This window comes from Peromyscus maniculatus, chromosome X (assembly GCF_049852395.1).
Source record: "Peromyscus maniculatus bairdii isolate BWxNUB_F1_BW_parent chromosome X, HU_Pman_BW_mat_3.1, whole genome shotgun sequence".
NCBI lineage: Eukaryota > Metazoa > Chordata > Mammalia > Rodentia > Cricetidae > Peromyscus > Peromyscus maniculatus.
The window spans coordinates 126994901-127014835 of record NC_134875.1 but is presented as its reverse complement, the minus strand read 5'-3'; the positions used below and the strand labels follow the sequence as shown (position 1 = coordinate 127014835).

General features: G+C 39.6%; 2 protein-coding genes across 2 annotated transcripts in view; one reads left to right on the top strand and one right to left on the bottom strand.

Annotated features, from left to right (window-relative positions):
- The window catches only part of Efhc2 (EF-hand domain containing 2), a 177183-nt gene that overhangs the window by 115678 nt on the left and 41570 nt on the right, over positions 1 to 19935 (bottom strand). The gene's annotated exons all lie outside the window — the stretch shown is intronic.
- Positions 828 to 8852, top strand: LOC143271107 (uncharacterized). Its single transcript, XM_076562990.1, has 2 exons — positions 828 to 963; positions 1144 to 8852. Exon 2 carries the CDS (start codon positions 1193 to 1195, stop codon positions 4445 to 4447), a length of 3255 nt encoding a protein of 1084 aa, XP_076419105.1. The 5' UTR covers positions 828 to 963; positions 1144 to 1192; the 3' UTR covers positions 4448 to 8852.

The following is a 19935-nucleotide window of genomic DNA, read 5'->3' as shown; positions in this document are numbered from 1 at the left end:
AGGTGAAATGTGGGAAGGGGGACTAAATACTTGATGTCTTATCTGCTTTATGTTAATAAATCAACCTCTTTCAACTTTCTCCCACAAAAATGGGGAGAGGGTAGCCGTGCATGGTATAGGGAAAGATACGGATACTGCAGGAGGCCACAATGGGACAGGAAGCCAGAACACCAAAGGGCATTCCAGGATTTCATAAAAGGAAAAAACGTGTAGGGAGGAGGGTAGAGTGGATGAGGATGGTGGTGTTAGAGAGTGGGGGAGGAGAGAAAGAGCATGGGGGAGGGAGTACATAGGTCTAAGGGGAGGAGAAAGGGGGTAGTACATAGCTTTAAACTATGCTTTCAAAGCCACAACTGTACTATTCCTAATAGAGGCAGAGCAACAAAAGCTACAAGAAGGGAGAGAGCATAGTGGAAACTGGTAAGGCAATTGACCCAAATACATACAAAATGGTGGCAGTGATGGCTACAGCTTACCACTGGAGGTCTAGCTAGGACTATGTATCTAGCCGCAAGAAAGAAGGACGGAACAGAAATGCAGTGAGAAGGGGTGGGGCTGAGGAGGTTGCTCTGGGCTTCTGGTCTATCCACTGTGAATAAGAGGAATGCTGGAGGCTGTGCTATTGTCCGGCTAGCCCTTAGAGGTAAGGCCTCCTTAATCAGGAGGAGGAGCCCTGAACCCCAAGCCAAATCGTACATTTTTGATGAACCGGAAGTACTTCAGCAAACAGGAAACAGGGTCTATAAAAAACGAAAGCGCTCGTCATTCTAGGGAGCTTGTTGCGGTGTTCGGTCGCTCCGTCACACCTCTCAAGAATCCTGGTTGCGAAGTTTTCCAAAGTACTTTGAAAGTGAAGTAGAAGGTCTTTGGCAATTTCTGAACAAACTTGAAATATGAAGAAAGGTTCCTGAGGCATCGCAGAAGAAACCGTGTGAGTTTTAGTACCGCTTGAGTGGTGCTGAGGTAAGAACCCCTCCCATAGCAAATTTGTTTGCCCCGGGGGCTTGGTGAAGTGATTTGGTGAGGGCTAGAGGCCCTAAAGGCCCAAGGGCTAAAAAGCCCAGAAGGAAGACTTTGTGAATTCTATTGTGAAACTTTTCCTGTGGCTCATCTCACAGCAAATTTTCTCCCCCTTAACTCCAGGTAGTAGAGCTGCCTCCGAAACTGCCTACCACCATCTAGTTTCTTAAAGATGGCTTCTCTAGAGGATGCCTACAGTCGTAACAAACATGGCTCCTGTAACTCTGAATTTACAGCAGAAGCCGAAGGTCGAAATAAGACTGAGGAACAAAAAAAGTCCCAGAAAAACAGGGGCAGAGTTCAAGAACAAGGTTCTTCTGTGATTTACCAGAAAGCTATCCAGAGCATCCTGGGAAAATCAACACAAAAAGAAAGGGGGAGTGCTCTAAAAGGAAAAGAAATGGCTCCAAGGGCAAAAGGGCTGGCTGGTGCCCCAAAGGGAAAGGGGGAGGCTGGTACCTCAAGAGGAAAGGGGGAGACTAGTGCCCCAAAGAGAAAGGGGGAGGCTGGTACCCCAAAAGGAAAGGGGGAAGCTGATGTCCCCAAAGGAAAGGAAGAAGCTGGTATTCTGAAAGAAAAGGAAGAGGTTGGTACCCTGAAAGGAAAGGGGGAAGGTGGTATCCCTAAAGGAAAGGAGGAGGCTGGTGCCCCAAAAGGAAAGGGGGAAGCTGGTGCCCCAAAAAGGAAGAGGAAAATTGATACCCCAACAGGAAAGGTGGAGCTTGGTACCCCAAAAGGAAAGGGGGAAGCTGGTACCCCGAGAGGAAAGGGGGAGCCTGGTGCTAGTATAAAATCCAGGCCAGGAGCTCCTCCTAACCCTGGGGTGGAGCTTCCTAACACTGGAGCGGAGCATTTTAAAGCTGGAGCAAAGTCTGGAGTGGAGCACCCCAAGGCTGGAAGGGCTCATCTGAAGGCTGGAGTGGAGTTTAAGCCTGGAGCCTCTCCTAGGTTGGTAGCACAGCCTTCAATGCCTAGAAGGGAGCCTCTAAAACCTGGGGTGGAACCTCCAAAGCTTGGAGGGCAGCCTAGAGGGCAGCCTGCAAAGCCTGGAGTGGAGCCTCCAAAGCTTGGAGGGCAGCCTAGAGGGCAGCCTGCAAAGCCCGGAGTGGAACCTCCAAAGCTTGGAGGGCAGCCTGTAAAGCCCGAGGTGGAGCCTCCAAAGCTTGGAGGGCAGCCTCCAAAGCCTGGAGTGGAGCCTCCAAAGCTTGGAGGGCAGCCTCCAAAGCCTGGAGTGGAGCCTCCAAAGCTCGGAGAGCAGCCTGTAAAGCCTGAGGTGGAGCCTCCAAAGCTTGGAGGGCAGCCTAGAGGGCAGCCTGCAAAGCCCGGAGTGGAACCTCCAAAGCTTGGAGAGCAGCCTGTAAAGCCCGAGGTGGAGCCTCCAAAGCTTGGAGGGCAGCCTCCAAAGCCTGGAGTGGAGCCTCCAAAGCCTGGAGTGGAGCCTCCAAAGCTTGGAGGGCAGCCTCCAAAGCCTGGAGTGGAGCCTCCAAAGCCTGGAGTGGAGCCTCCAAAGCTCAGAGAGCAGCCTGTAAAGCCTGAGGTGGAGCCTCCAAAGCTTGGAGGGCAGCCTAGAGGGCAGCCTGCAAAGCCCGGAGTGGAACCTCCAAAACTTGGAGGGCAGCCTCCAAAGCCTGGAGTGGAGCCTCCAAAGCTTGGAGGGCAGCCTAGAGGGCAGCCTGCAAAGCCCGGGGTGGAACCTCCAAAACTTGGAGGGCAGCCTGGAGGGCAGCCTCCAAAGCCCGGGGTGGAGCCTCCAAAGCTTGGAGAGCAGCCTGTAATGCCCGGAGCAGTCCTTCAAAACCCTGTAGCAGAGCCTACCGATCCCCAAATGGAGACCCCTCAAGTCCCAGTAGAGTTTACTGTGGCACAAGGGGCCAGAATGGAGCATCCTAAGGTGGGCAGAAGACCATACAGAAATGTTCCTTTTGCATCTCAGCCTCCAAAGATAGGCAGCTTTGGTGAGAGGAAGTGGCTTCTGAATCGTTATAAGATGCCTAGCGAGGAGTTATTTGGTGGTAAAAATGTATTTAGTAATGAAAAAAGCCTTTTACTCCCAGAATATCAGAGTGAGGATAACTCCTGTTCATTATTCCTAAAGCCTAAAGAAAGGGGGGTGATTAAGGCCTCTAACTCTTCAGGAAATGACAGGTCTAATGTTAATGAGTATACAGCCAGATTCATTCAGGATGAACCATCCTCACAAAGCCACCCAGCCATTTCACAGCCATCATCCTACAAGAATAAGAATGAACTCCCACAGTCTAATTCATACTATAGCTCCTGGAATGACTATGCAAGCTCTTGGGCAAGGAGTACCAAGATTTCTCAGTATCCCAACAACAGCAGAAGCAGCAGCACCACTACATCTGCATCCATGGATAAGATAGTCATAAAGGACATGCCAGTTGGTTATTCTTACTATACAATGGCCTCTGAAGAGATGATCAGTCGTATGCAGGGAGTAGATGATGAGGAATACTGGAATTCCCGCATAATTTCATCTTCCAGAGGTACAGAAGCACAGGCAAAGAACACATATCAAGAGGATGAGCTGCCATATATTCATGGAGCATGTGCATCTGATTTGCTACAAAGGAGCTGCTTATGTCCAAGCCAAATGGAAGGTTTCATCGATACTCATTGTCACTTGGACATGCTGTTTTCAAAGTTGTCCTTTGAAGGAAGCTTTGCTGAGTTCCGGAAAATTTATAGCTACACTTTTTCTAAGGAATTTCAGGGCTGCATCACTGATTTCTGTGATCCTCGTACCCTAAGAGATAGCCTATGGAAAGAGCTATTAAGTGAAGATCTGGTTTGGGGGGCCTTTGGATGTCACCCACATTTTGCACGTTACTATAATGAGTATCAAGAAAGAAACATCTTGCATGCCTTACGCCACCCCAGGGCTGTGGCCTTTGGTGAAATGGGCTTGGATTACTCTTACAAATGCAGCACACCTGTGAAAGAGCAGGTTAAGGTATTTGAACGACAGTTACGGTTAGCTGTATCTCTGAAGAAGCCCTTGGTGATTCACTGCCGAGAGGCTGATGAAGATCTAACGGGCATCATGAAAAAATGTGTACCCTATGATTACAAGATCCACAGGCATTGCTTCACTGGCAGTTACCCACTCATTGAGCCCCTGCTGGAGCACTTTCCTAATATGTCTGTAGGCTTCACAGCAGTTCTTACTTACACTTCTGCCTGGCAGGCACGTGACGCTCTAAAGAAAATTCCTCTAGAGAGAATTCTTGTTGAAACTGATGCCCCTTACTTTCTACCTCGTGGGGTTCCCAAAAGCCTTTGCCAGTATGCCCACCCAGGCATGGGCCTGCATATTGTGCAAGAAATTGCCAGAATCAAAAATGAGCCACTGTCTCATACCTTAGCCACCTTGCGGGAGAATACCTGTCGCCTGTACAACATTTAAATCAGAAAGGACACAATCAAGAGTCTTGAAAAAAATGTTGACAGGAGAACAACAGCCTGACAAAAGCAAAAGGATTTTGAACTCTACACTTTATCTCAAATCAAGAATGTATTCAAAGTTCATAAAGGCAGAGGAAATCTGGAAAAGATGTGTTCCTCAAAATCTCTGAAGACATCTGCTTCGGACTAGTATGGTGGACTATAGTAAGATGGGAACGGGGACTCTGGAGGTGCAAGTGCTAAGAACCAAATAGGATTGAGTATGAGCCAGTGCTAGAGTCTTGAATCTGAACTTAGCATGTAATTGGGCAGCTCTTCAGACACCAGTGCGTCATCGCATAGCAGCTGTTCATTCAAATCGCAGACTTCTTCAGAAGATTTCAACATCAACATGCTAGAAATGGAAGAACTTCAGCTGCTCACTTAATAAAGGCAGTCCTCCCAGACATTGAAAAGTAATTCAGATTTTAGAAAAAAATATTTCTGTTAATGAAACTTCATATACTAAAGCAAAGTATACCCTCAAATCCAGGAATCCCATTATTTGACGAGAAATGGAAGATCTCTTTTACCCTGTAAAACTGCATTCAGAAAAGTCAGCTGGATCACCTCCATTTGGCTTTGAGCTCAGAAGTCACTTTCACAGAGAAGTTACCCTGACTACCAGTCTCGAGGGACAAATAATCCTGTTTATTTGAATTATAGCACTTATTTGGCCTGTTTTTAGTATATTTGTGTATTTACCGGTTCTCTTCTACTATGCTGTAAGTTTTCAAGCTTTCCAGTCTTGTTATACTTAATCTTCAATTTTAGAATAATGGTTAGGGAGTCAGAAAAGACTTCTTGATATGTGAACCAATAACTAACTTCATTAGCACTCTGGGAAGTTAATTACAATATGTGTGATGGAAGGTGCTATTAGGAAAGTAATAGAGAATAAGCCATTATGCATGCCCCTCTTTGACTTATAGGCTAAGGCAAAAATTAAGGGCATCATATACTCTGCTTTTATGTACCAAATAGAAAGTATGGCAAACCTTACCAGAAAATTGGCATACCATACTTTGTATAAGTAACAGAATGTATCACAGATTTCCCCTTTGTTTGAGAATCCAGTCTTTTGAAGAAAAAGTTTCAAGTGTAAATAAGCTATATTTTAATAGAACCAAAGAAGTTATTAGAATGCAAACAGCTTGGTTTTATTATAGTTTTCAGGACACAAACTTGAAAATCTTTTGAACTGTGTATCTTCCCCCCCCCCATTTAATGTATAAGCTAGACATTGCTTTAAGTATTCTTCAACCTATTAAGGCCTGAGTTTCTTTTAGAAGATGGAACAAAACAGGGTTTTATATAAGTACACACATTTTAGGAAAATACTAAGTTGTATAAAGTACTATGTATTTTTTTCATCTGTTTTAAATGTTAAGGTTTCATGTGTCCTTTGATATATTAGCATACACCATAAATACCCAAGAGACAGTTCTTATTTTCTTAGAGATTAATATGATGTGCAACACAACCACTAATTCTCCAGAAATACCAGCTTGGAAAATGCTACCATAGTCATACTCTGTGGGTGAGTATGCCCTTAATTACATTTTGCAAAACTATATACTCACTGTATTTCAGTATCCTCTTACCTTTCTTGTTACCTAAGCTTCACAAAAGAGGAAAATTTATGGTGCCTTGCAAAGTGACACTGTCGAGTGAGCATTTCAAAGATAAGTGTTAATGAAAAATTGTATCTTGAGCTAAGGGTATAGTTCAGTAGTACAAAGCACTTGCCTAATACTGAAAGACCCTGGGTTCTGTCCTCAGCACCCACAAGGCAAGTGCATACCACCTGCATTTGTAAGTACACATTAAGCCAGATAAATGGGGTCTACAAATAAAGAAAATGTTTTTCCTTTCCAAAAGAATGCTATTTTACAGGAAAATTATTTTTCTAACTTGTTTTATTCTCTGCATTTTCTTTGGTGAATGACTGTAGCATATTCTGCACTTTCTTAACATGCAGGAGAACACTTCACCATGGTTTAATTTTTTTTTAAGAATGAGAGTCCCATCTGAATGACCTAAATCAAAAATGCCAATATTCATTTACAGAGACCATGAACAGGGGTAAGGAATCCTTAAAAATATATATTCTGTAAATGTGTGAGATATGAGGCACTTTGTAAATATTTTTGTTGTTGTTGTTCTCTGTGGGGATTTTCCCCCTTTGATACAGGGTTTCACTATGTAGCCTTTGTTGGTCAGAGTCCCATCTGAATGACCTAAATCAAAAATGCCAATATTCATTTACAGAGACCATGAACAGGGGTAAGGAATCCTTAAAAATATATATTCTGTAAATGTGTGAGATATGAGGCACTTTGTAAATATTTTTGTTGTTGTTGTTCTCTGTGGGGATTTTCCCCCTTTGATACAGGGTTTCACTATGTAGCCTTTGTTGGTCGAGAACTCATGAGATCCATGTGCTCCTTGCTTCCTCAAAAGCTCAGGGATTAAAGGTGAGCACTATCACACCCAGCCTTTTTTAATGTGAAGAAGGTATGTGCATGTGAGTGCAGGTGCCTGCAGAGACCAGGACAAGGTGTCAGATCTGCTGGAGCTGGAGTTACAAGCAGCTATGAGCCACCCAGTTTGGGTGCTGGGACCTGAACTCTGCCCTTTGTAAGATTAGTTTATGCTCTTAACTGCTAAAGCATCTCTTTGGCTCCCTGTAAATAATTTTCTACTTAACCAATAGGCATCCTTTAAACTTCAAAGAATTATTATTTACCCTTCATTTCTTTGTATGGCACTTACTATATCCATTGTCCTGTTTGAGGTATCAGATCCATCAGGGCTGCTGGTGGTATAGAAATTTAATTTACTGTTAGTGATTCCTAGGCCATTAGTTAAGTTAGCCCAAAATCACAGGGCCCCCTCAAGCCTATTAACAGGCACCCTGAACCTTGGTATTCCTTTTAGGGGATGCCAATATTTTGCCTCACTTAAATTTTTAAAAAGCAGCAGTGTGGTGTGGGAATAGCCCTCTGGAACAGTGTATATTTAGCATGCAGATGACCCCTGGTTCAATCAGCTGCACTTAACAAAAATGTAAAACAAAAAAATTAATGTCCGCTATGTTTATAATTAAAACTCAAAGGGATAAAATAGGCCCCTTTGTCTTAAGAGACAAAAGGATTTTGTTCTTGCGGTGGTTTTTATTCATATCTAACTTTGAGATTCATACCTGATTATTGTTAAATTTTCAGGATTCTTAATGAAAAAAAAAAAACAAGAGGGAGAAACAGTAAACTGTGAGGCTGTAATCCTACCACTTAGAGACAGTCATGTTAGTTTTGGAGTGATTTTGCTTTCCAGGTCTCTAGCATTTCCATAATTATTGGCCAGTTCACTAAGAAACATAAACTATACATCTTCCCCTGAATTTGTGATTTAAATCCATTATTTTCTATATTTTTGTTTTCCTTAACAAACAAGTGTGAAATGTGTTTGTTTTAAACAATCAATTCTTGGGCTGCCTGTGCCCAAGCAAATTTCTTCTGTTTGCTGATTTGTACAATTGGGCTTTTTAAACTTACATTTTCTGCTTTGCACTCTGATGTTTTATTTTGCTTCCTCTGATGTCTTAAACTAAATGGTCCATTAATTTTTCCCTGGAATTAAAACTCTGCTGCATTTGTGTGTTTTATTTTCAGAGTGTCCCTTCTGTAAAGATACATGATGCATTCCAAACACTATGACAGGAAGGAATAGAGAAATATATAGCCCATTCCTGTTACCTAAAACCCACTATTGATAGTGTCTTTTATTCACGTGTTCTCATATAGCTATGTTAACTTATTTTTCAGTAACTCGTTTTTTTCTGATTTTAAAAGGAATTCATTCTCATACTTAAGATTTATATCCCACAAAAATGTCATCCATAATCAATAGGGGATTTTAATATTCTGGTGAATTTTTATTTAAAGTCTCCCCCTTTTTTTTTTACTTTAAACAAGGCTTGCTATATAGCCCAGGCTGGCCTTAAACTCTAGATCCTTTTGTCTCAGCTTCCCAAGAGTATGCTACAAGCATGTGCCCCCAACACTTACTTATGATCTTTTTATTTTTTTTAACTACAAACCATGTGTATTTTTAAAGCAGAGTTAAAAACATTTAGAGGCCATAAAGAGTGACAGAAAAAGATTATATACAGACAAGGTTGATTTTTTTTCTCCTCCCGGTTGACAGGAGGAGACTATTACTGTAATTTTTAAAAGAACAAGTTCAAGCATTCCAAAAATTAGTAACTGCTGAAACTGAAGAAAACCAGCATGCTATTTTCTGTTCCTATCTTGCTTATGGAGTCTATTGAATTGTTATCCTTCTGTTTTTCAATAAATAATTAAAATGTTTAATTGTGTTTTCATTTTTATTTCTGTGTCCTAATTACCTATTATAAGTTCCCCTATGGCTGAACTATGGTTTAATTTATTAAATTTCTTTTTTTTTTTTGAGACAGGGTTTCTCTGTGTAGCCCTTCTATTCTGGAACTTGTTTTAATAGACCAAGCTGGCCTTGAACTCAGAGATTCACCTGCTCCTGCATCCTTAGTGATGGGATTAAAGGTGTGCACCACCATGCCCAGCTTGATTTATTTAATTTTTTAATTGGCTGCTGTATACTTCCAAGTGGAGTGGATGATTATAGAATATCTGGGTCACAAACTTGTTCCCCTAAAAGTTGCACACATTACTCTATAGTGGTTCTCAACCTGTCGGTTGCAACCCCCTTGGGGGAGTCACATATCAGATTTCCTGCATATCATATATTTACATTAAATTCATAACAGTAGCAAAATTACAGTTCTGAAGTAGCAACAAAACAGTTTTATGGTTGGGGGGGTCACCACAGCATGAGGACCTACATTAAAGTGTTGCAGCAATAGGAATGTTGAAAAATAATGTTTCAGGGTGTAAAATAGCTTTTTAGCAGTGTTTTTCATCATTTCTTTGCATTGATGTAGTATAAAAACTGTCAGGCAGGATATGTGTAATTGTTTTGTTTTTCTCCCTCAGAAACTTGGTACAGAGTAAATACTCACTTTGCAGGTCTAAGTATTTCTGTAGTTCAAAACTGGAATTTTTATTTTTTTCTGATGGCATGCTTAATCAGCTTGGTTTTGAGTCCCCATCTGTCTATACTGTTATCTTGTCACTTAGACCTGACTTTTAAGAGATTTTTATCATTTTTCTTCCTAATAGTCTATTCCCCCAATTTTTCTTCACATGATGCAATCTGTATTTTGCTTACATTTGTATTTCATTCTGCAGCAACCTACAGTTCTCATCCAGCAATATTTTTAACTTGTTCTTTCTGTTGTTTTCTCTTTCAGCTCTTCACAGGTTTTTCACTGCTTATTTTGTATCACTCCAATTTGTTCAATAGAAAACACAACATACATGGTGACCAAAAATAGTCGTTTCCTAGAGAAAACATACTATTTGTTTGTTTGAGGCAGGTCTCATTATGTAGTCCTAACTGGCCTCAAACTCAGAGTCCACCTCCCTCTGCCTCCCCCAGCCCCCACCAAGTGATGGGATTAAAGCCATGCACCTGGCCTTATTATGTTTTTTAATTACATAAGTATGAAGGTTGTGAGTTTATACACATGAGTGCAAATGCCCTTGAAATCCAGAAGAGAGTGTCAGATCCCTTGGAGCTGGAGTACTGGAGTACAGGTAGTTGTGAGGTGCTTTGATATGGTACCAAATGTGAGTCTTCTGCAAAAGCAGTATGTGCTCTTAACTGCTAAGCCATCTCTCCAGCCCCCAAAACATACTTCTGAAATAAAGAGATTCCTTCTTTTGCCTTTTGAACATTGTTCTCCATTTATGTTGTAATATCTTTTCAGAAGCCTCATATTGGGTTTCTTTGTTCATTCTTGAACAGTCTGTCAGGATTGATTTTCTCCCAAATAGTGTAGTTTTTCCCATCCATCCTCATGTTCCTAAATTCCTCCTCTTGGAGGGTGACTAATACAAATTAAGGTGTAATATGGCAAGAATTGGGGAGGGAACCATGGATTGTCCCGAGGAAAAAAACAATTCCTTTTAACTTTTCCATATAAACCTTTCATAGATTGACCTGCCCGCTATTCCAGGAAGAGTGGCCAGTTCCTCATGTGCCACTGCATTGTATTACCAAAAGGCCCTAATTGCAGGCTCTGTTTTGATCTACACTTGAGTGTTTCTGTACTTCTGGTGGCTCTCTTAGGCCATCATCATTTGCAAACATAAACCAGGTTCAAAATCCCATGTATATCATTCTGACCTTCAATTCAGTTCTTTTTAGACAGGAAGTGAAGTTTTATGTTAGTTTTGGTCTATTCTGTGAATGCAATCCCATCTACACTCAGTTGTCAAGGAGAGGTTCCCCAAAAGTTTGTCCCATGAAGATGAACCCCTATACCTCCTCACCCTAGCTCCTGCCTCCAACACTAAAGTAGTTCCTTTTTTTAAAACTTTGCAGCCATTTCAGTTGGAATTGTGGAAGTGAGAGTACATATTAATATTAATGCTTAAGTCACAATTTCTAAATTCTAATTCTTTTCCTCCCCATTTTTGATAAATTTGTGTTTCTATGGATACTGTTTAAATATGCATATCTTAGGGAAACTCAGCTTATACAAACCCTGAATCTCATTTAGATTGTTGAACTAAGAGACGATCAATAAGTTAAATAAATGAACAACCAGAAGGATAAGTTATATGATTACCACAGGATTTCTTTACACTATAAAAGCACTATAAACCTATAATTCACCTGCCAGTTTCCATTACTAAATCTCAGTTTAAGAAGAAATGCACCTGCACAGAAATCATAAGCATCCATGAACTTATTTTTTACCATACTTCAATATGGGATTTTACAATGCATAAAAGGGGAGAGGGAAGTAGCTCAAATGTTGGAATATTCTTGTATCACAATCATCAATTCACTATATAACTGGTACAAACCACTGAAACTTTTTGTTCACCATTCAGCAACATTTAGAAAATCAGTACTAGCTAAGCATAGCATATTGCAGCAGTATTTAAAGGATTAAGAAAAGTATGTACATATAATGTAGCTGTGAGGAGAATACAAAACTTATAAAAATACTAAATACTGAATAATATATATCAGTGTAGGATGCAAAGGTGGTAGCTTAAAATATAGTCAAAGCCATATAAAAATGGTCTTCACACCCTTGTGGAATATATGGAACAAAGCAATTAAAAAGCAGTTGCTATTAGTTGAAAAAAAAAAAGAGGTTCAGAACTACTGTGGAAAGGAGATTTTCTAGCGCTGGTAAGATGGCTCTGGGGTTTAGATTATTTGCTGTTCTATCATGAGGACTGATATTCAGATCTTAGCCCATGCCAGGCTTCTCACAAACTTAACTCCAACTTCAGAGAATCTGATGTCTTCTGACTTTCACAGGCATTCTTGCACATGGGTGCATAAATTCAGACACATAAAAAATAATATCTTTCTCTGATATTCTACATTTATTAGAATTACAACAAGGGAGCCAATCTATCCAAGAGAAATTATGCTACTAACCAACAAGCTTAAAAATTAGCATAGTCAATATGGTTATTTATTCTATGTTACCCAATAAAGCAGACCCCTTCGGCCCCCAGTACATTGGATTAGCCTAGTGATCCCAAAGTATTTAATGCCCAGAAGTGCATCAACAACTAAGTGACAAAATAGGTATTTGTGGCTGAAAGTCTCCTTTGCTAAAACAATATAAACCAGCCAAGTTACAGAAAAACTGCTAAATTCAAAGATTTGAAGTAGATAAAATACTCAGTAACAATCACTCCATGTATTCAAAGGAAATCACTTTGCTAATCAACAAGTTTCAGAAGTAAAGTCCACCTGCCATAAGCCCATCATGCTACATGTACACCCATGCACAAGTATATAATAATCATTTTGGCTTTGTAAAGCAATGTGATTCAAACTCCACTAACCATATATTACTGAATACCTGTCATTTGTCAGGATTTATGCTAAGCACAATGAATTCAAAGCTAAATAAAAATAACCAACATTGATTAAGTATTTTTTTATTTGGGAATAGGGGCTTGAGATCCAGTCTCACTACAGAATCTAGCCTGCTTGAACTCATAATCCTCCTGCCTCACATTCCCAAGTGCTGAGATCATAGGCATGTGTTAGCATACCTGGCTGATTAGGTAGTTATAATAGACTATGCAGTGTGCTATTCTTTGTTACTGCTTATCTCATTTACTCTTAAAAAGTAGATCAGACTGTGATCCTTTTCATATGGTGGTCAAGGTTGGGAAGTGAAGTATTTACCGAAGGTTTCAAAGTAAAAGAATGAGACAGTTGAGATGAAAACTCAAGCTTCCCAGTTTTAGAGACCACAAACTTAGCCATGTCCCTTGAACTATCACAAAAGTTCTGCTTACACATGATCAGTGAAGGACACAAAAATTACTGGAGATTGTGAAAATGCTCTGATAGTATTAAGAAGGCCAGTGAAATGGCTAAGTGGGAAAAGATGCTTGTCACCAAGCCTGGTGACCTAAGTTGAAATCTTGAGGCCCACACAGTGGAAGGAGATAACCCACTCCCACAAGTTGTCCTCTGACCTCCACACGTGTACAGTGCGCACACACAAATTTTAAAATAATTTTTGATTTAAACAAATAAATATAATTTTAAAAGATAGTATGGCGAAGTGCTGCACCTAAAAGTATCAAAAACAAAGAACCACAATTAAAGTGGATCTGCAAAAGGGACAGAAGATCAAGAAATACCCTGGTAATGAAGGGCAGTTTGCAAAGGAAAAAACATGCAAGGTTCCAGGAGTGTGAACTTTTCTGTAACTGGGATACAAGTTGCAACTAATTCTGTGCACCTAATGGCTGAATAGGGGCATGATAGCAGAGACAACTAGACTGGAAGGGCTAAAAGGGCTAAAAGATGAGTGGTCTCTAGGCCATGCAAAGGGAGTTGAAGGCTTCCAAAGTTACCGCAGCAGATTATGGAATGGGAAGAGAGACAGTAGATGTCACTGAGCAGGCTAGTCTCAGTTGAAAGATACATGATAAAATAGAATGGTGGCAGTGGTCATAGAAAGACTAATGAAAGGGAACTTTGAGAGGAAGACAAGAGAGGACACAGGTCAACTGATGGCTAACAATGGTAATAGTTATCTGTTAAAATATAAGCCTTATTATCTGCTTAAACATAAGTCTTATTCACTGAGTTAGCACTCTGATATAAGTCAAGCCAATGTGGTTTAGTCTCATTGTGGCTTTATAGTGTCTCAGTAAAATGGCCTGACAACAGCAGTGGAAAAAGATGTCTTACTTTTCCTTAGACTGCTGAAAACCAAATTCTAAAAGGTGATCCAATTGTTGTTCCACATCTTCATCCCACTAAAAAGCCTTTCCTCTCTTTAAAAAATACTTCTTTTTATTTTATGTGTATGAGTCTTTGTTTTGCCTACATGTATGTATCTGCATTATGTGGGTGCCTGGTGCCCACAGAGGTCAGAAGGAGGGTGTGGATCCCCTGAAACTAGTTTGAAGCAGTTGTGAGCTACTTGATGCCAGTGCCAGGAACTGAATCCTGGTCTTCTGCAGGAACAGCAAATGCTCTTAACTACAACTATCAGGCCATTTCTCCAGCCCTTTACCCTCTTTGTTTTTGATTCTCATAAATCTCATCACCATTTTTCTTTTCCTATATCTGCCATTCCTATGGTAATATTTTATTTGTACTGAAATGTGATTTTTATTTGTGTGTTAATAAATAAAGTTGTCTGAGGGTCAGAGCTAATAGCCAGCCATAGCAGAAACCGGGTTGTGGTGGCACACACCTTTAATCCCAATCACATGACAGACAGATCTCTGTATGTTCAAGGATACAGCCAGCATGGAGACACATGCCTTTAATCTCAATACCAACCATAGAAGACCTGGAGGTCTGTATAGACAGGCAGTGACGAGGAGGTCATGTGGTTGGGTTTACAGCCAATGAGAAGGCAGAACAGAAAGTCAATAAAAAGACAGATACATAGGAAGTAGGAATCTTTCTGAGGGGAAGGACGACAGCAGCAGCGAAGGGTAAGAAAGGAATTTAGTATCAACTTTTAGCTACTACTCTGACCTCTTGGGCTTTTAACTCTGCATTTGGCTCTGTGTTTCTTATTTAATAAGACTGTTACGTCTACAAATTCCAACTGAAAAACTCAGAGGAACAATTAGGGGATAGAGAAGGGGACAAAGTGAAGTAAGCAAAGGCAAATTTTTGCTGCACAGGTGATATACAGGAAAAAGAAAGCTAGGACCACACAGTAATATCCCTGTTGCATGTCATGGAGAAGCAAAACTTTAATAAAGAACAACTAGACTAGAGTGGAACATACAGTTTTTATTTATTTTTGAAACATAAATGCCAAAGTAACTGCCCTGAAAAGTCAGGTGGAAAAAAAAATCACCAAGTAGAAGCAAAGGTAGACAGAATAAATCCCCTTGGGAAAGATGTCATGGCAAGAGCAGGAAGGAAAAACCAGGATGAGTGCCAAAAGAAACAGAATTCCAATTAAACACAAAATATTTACATTAATTTGCCTTAACCTAGACAAATGACCATGCTATGAAACCTGTACAAGTTCTGCACACTCAGAAGGTTAACATAGTTGTCAGTCTATCACTGGTTGCTCTTACTTCAGAATAATGAAAACAGGCAGGTATTGCCATTCCTCCTAAAAGACCATTAATTTGCTAAAACGAGACATCAAAAACCCTCCTGTTTAAATACTAGAAGACCTTTAAAACTATCTGTAGTATCCCAAGTCAAAATGCACATAGAGGAATAATTGGAAAGGGCAACACATAGATGGCTTAATATTTTCTTGGTAGAACACAATGATAACATTGGCAAAATCTGCAGGCTTGTTTTGCAATACACTGTAATTGATTTCAAAGAAAAACACAAGAAATCCTGCAACATGGGTGATAAGCTGGGATAGTCCCAGTTTATGCTTTACTCTCCCTAGAAACACTGTCCTCCTGACACTTTAAAGAAACAAAACACAAGCATGAAGCAAATGATGGGCATTAATTCTGCATGACAAGCACCATGGGCTGGATGCCTGGTATGCATTATCCATTTGATGTCCAGGGAAACTCAAAGGTATGTTCTGTCATTTCCAACAAACAGATGAGGAAACAGGACAGCAGATGTTTAAAATATGGCCAAGATGAAATGAGTAATAAATGGTAAATTTAGGCTCCAAAATTCAGTCTGGCTGACTGAGAGTCATGAAGGGTCAAGCTTTCAAAGAATGTCCCTCCCAAACCACTGAATATGGAGTTCATTTCTGGTAATTCTCTAGTGCAGGATACATGTAACCAAGCTCCAAAGCTGGGGATAAAGGAAAGGGAGATAACTTTGATAATATTGATGGTAATTATGGTGATGTTCTCCAAAGAACCAGTTAGCCACTGCAAGGCTTCCAACAGGAAAACAAAGTAGGAAAAAGGAAGAAAGCTAAATAGAGCATTCAAGGTTAGGAGATGAAAAGAAGAGGATGAAAATAAATATTAATAGAATGAATACAAACAGACAGAAAAAATCCCAATAAATGAGAAAAGAAACTAGAAAAAAAAAGACCAGAGGTGGGAGGGACAAAGAAATAAGAACATTGGGACAAAAAACAAGGTAGTTTTGAGTAATGTGGCAGTCATCTCCTTGCCTACCATTTTCCCATTTCAGATGTTCCAGAATGAAAAGTATTACTCCTTTATATTTTTATACCTTTGCTAAAAAGTTTACAAAAGTGTTACATGGTCTTTATCCACACTCAAAGGAAACTAGAAAGGAGCCCATGAAGGAGTGAAGAGGAGGCATTAAGGCAAGGAATCAGGAAGGTAATACATATGATATGTAAGTAGAAGGGGGAACAGTGGGGTGAGAGAATGTACAACAGAAAAGAAATCAGAATTGCAGAAGAGAGGAAGGATAACAACCAAAATTAAAAACCCATGATAATGCAATTAAAAAAAATCTTTCTATGTAAGGAGGCAGGGAGAGAAAATGATATGTGTCCCTAGAGAATACTCTTTATCAAAAGACCTATTGTCACACAAAAAAAGCACAGTGAATATCCTAGTGAAAGATACTTTTCATTTTTATTAAAAAGTGTTTTCATACAATATATTTTGATCATGTTTTCCCTCTCTTGAATCTCCTCAGATCTTCCCCCACCTCCCACTCTACTCAACCTTTTGTCCTCTTGTTCCCATTTTCTCCCTCTCTCAGGAAAAAAAATCTCAAAAGAACAAATTTCAAAAACAACAACAACAACAAAAATAAGACAGTGCAAAAACAAGTTAAATAGAAGAACACAAAGTAAATTGAAAGATGTGGACAGTTTTGATACCTTCAAATGTTTTCAAAAAAAAAACCTCTGAAGTAGATAAGAGCAATGTATTTTGGGGGAGACATAATTACATGTTTTAAAATGAGGTTATCAATTCAGAAGACTAAATACCAATGTACAAATGCCAAGAAATCTTTCATGGTAGACTATCATGTGAATTTGATCTATTTGCCTTCTATACATATTGTCAAAGTTATATCTCACATTTTATAAGTCAGACTCCAGAGTGGACACACTATAAGGTTCTATTTATATGAAATCTAAGAAAAGACAAAACTAAACAATGGTGAAGGAACTCAGAAAAAAATTGGAGGTGAGGCATAGAGATATGGCTCAGCAGTTAAGAGCATTGCTCGTGCAGATGTTGGATCATAGTACTGATATGAGATGGCTCACAACAACTTGTAAGTCCAACTCCAGGGGGTCCCAAGTCCTCTTCTGGCCTCCACAAGCACCTGCACTCATGTGCACATACCCACACACAAATACATAATTAAAAATAATAAAAATAAATCTTGTGGGCTGAAGAAATAGATCAGCAGTTAAGAGTACTGGCTGCTGTTCCAAGAGGACCCAAGTTCAATCTCCAGAACCCATGTGGTAGCTCACAATCATCTGTCACTTCTGGTCTCTGTAGGTACTAAGCGTAGAAGTGCTACAAAGACATACATACAAGCAGAACATCCATACACATAAAAAACAAAATCAGGGACTAAAGAGATGACTTGGCAGCTAAGAGCACTTGTTCCTCTTGCAGAGGACCTGTGTTTGACTCAAAACAATTGGTAACTCCAGTTCCAGGTGAATGAATGCCCTCCTACCTCTGTAGATACCAGGTAAGCACATGCTGTATATATGTGTATGCAGGGAAAACACACATATAAATCTTAAAAGTGAAAATTGAAAAGTTGTAAAATAAATGAATAAAACTTTTAAAAATGGGAGAACTAAATGAAGAGGACACAAATGAATTATCTAAGAGAATTGGGGTGTTTTTATCTCTTGTTATGGTTAAATGAAATGTCACTGTTGGGGAAATTGGAAGAAAGGGCACATAAGAACTCACTGTACCATTTTTCTTATTTTTTGTGAGTCCCAAGTTATTTCAAATGTATTTTAAAAAACAATATAGTTAGAATTCACAGTTAGTATTTGTAATATTTCCCACTATCAATATTCGAATAGAAAATCAAAAGTAATCAGTAATTTTTAATGTTTCAGATAAACCTGCAGCTGCTTTAAAATCAGAAGTGGAAAATATGTAAGCAGCCATGATTTCTATACATTACAAGCACAGAACAAAATATTAATTAGCCTAAAGTTTAAGTTAACAAATGGCATGGTTTTATGTTTTAAAAAAAGAAAGAAAAGTCCATGGGCACAGTGGATGACCATTTAAGAAGCAGCAGGAGGGTGGTGATCTGTCAGCCACAGAGACAAGTCTCAAGAGACTCCAACTCTGCCTTTACTTTGACCTTGCTTCCAACTTCCAGAATTGTGGAGAAAATACATTTTGCTTTTAAGCCACCTAGTACATGGTATTTTCTTGTGGGACAATAATACAAACCTATATATTAAACTGCCATTTCTATACCATAAAATTTACCCCTTACAATTACAGGAGTCAGTGGTGTTTTATAACTTTATAGTGCTGTATAATGATTAGTACAATCTAGTTTAGAACATTTCTATCACCCTTGAAATGATCCGTCTGCATGCCCCAAGCAAGGACTGATTTGATTTTTATTATATATTTTCTTTTCTAGAATTTCATGTAGGTGGACTCATACAGTACAAAGACTTCTATGTCTGGTTCCTTTCATTTAGTATGCCTTTATGGTTCACCTATGTCTTAGCATTCTTTAGGAGTTTATAGCGCTGAATAATTTTGTTTGTCCAATATAAGTGAATATACATTTGGGCGATTGTCTGGTTGGGGCTATTGTGAATAATGCAGCTATAAAAATTCATAAGTAGAGGCTACAGAAATGACTCAGTCTTTGAAGTACTTGCTGTGCAAGCATGAAGAGCTGAGTTCAACTCCCAGCACCCACATAAAAAAGTAAGGCATGTAAAGTATTTGTCATTCCAAAGTTGGGCAAGTGGTGCCAAGAAAATCCCTTGGGCTCACTGGCCAGCCAGTCTAGATAAATAGGTGAGCTCCAGGTTCCAATGAGAGACCCTATCTCAAAAAATGTGGATGGCTCTTGAGAAATGATGCCAGAGACTTCCACATGCACATGCACACATGTGTACATTCACTTGCACAAACTCATGTACTCCCACATATATACACATGCATGTATACAAAATGTGTTAAAATTCACATGCAAAAAGTACAAAGTGGGGCTGGAGAAATGGCTCTGCAGTTAAGAGTACTTGCCGTCCTTGTAGAAAGGATCTGGGTTTAGTTTTCAGCACCAGCATGAGGATCATGACCATGTGTAATAAATTCCAGAGGCTCTGACTCCCTCTTCTGGCATCTGAGGGTGCTAAGAATATACATGGTACACATACATATAGACAGGCAGACACTCACATACATAAAATAAATGTTTTAAAAAATAAAAATAAAATGTATATGCATGTTTTAGGTATGTAGGAGTGAAATTATTGGGTTATGTGTTAAGTATATGCCTATTTAAGGAGCTAGCAAACTGTCTTTTATTTTTTTTTTTTATTTTTTATTTTTTTGGTTTTTCGAGACAGGGTTTCTCTGTGTAGCTTTGCGCCTTTCCTGGAGCTCACTTGGTAGCCCAGGCTGGCCTCGAACTCACAGAGATCCGCCTGGCTCTGCCTCCCGAGTGCTGGGATTAAAGGCGTGCGCCACCACCGCCCGGCTGCAAACTGTCTTTTAAAATGGTGGAACCATACCAGGAATGCATTGTCATTTTTCTTAAATTATAATCATTCTGATAGAGTTATACTAATAGCTACTAAACTTTTAGCTTAAAAGGCTTGAAAGAACTATGGGATAATGAGAATAAGCCATGGTCTATTTATTGCTTAAAAACAGAAAC

Bases quoted from the DNA above. Each gene is read 5' to 3' on its own strand.
- LOC143271107 (XM_076562990.1), top strand. From the start codon at position 1,193: ATGGCTTCTCTAGAGGATGCCTACAGTCGTAACAAACATGGCTCCTGT.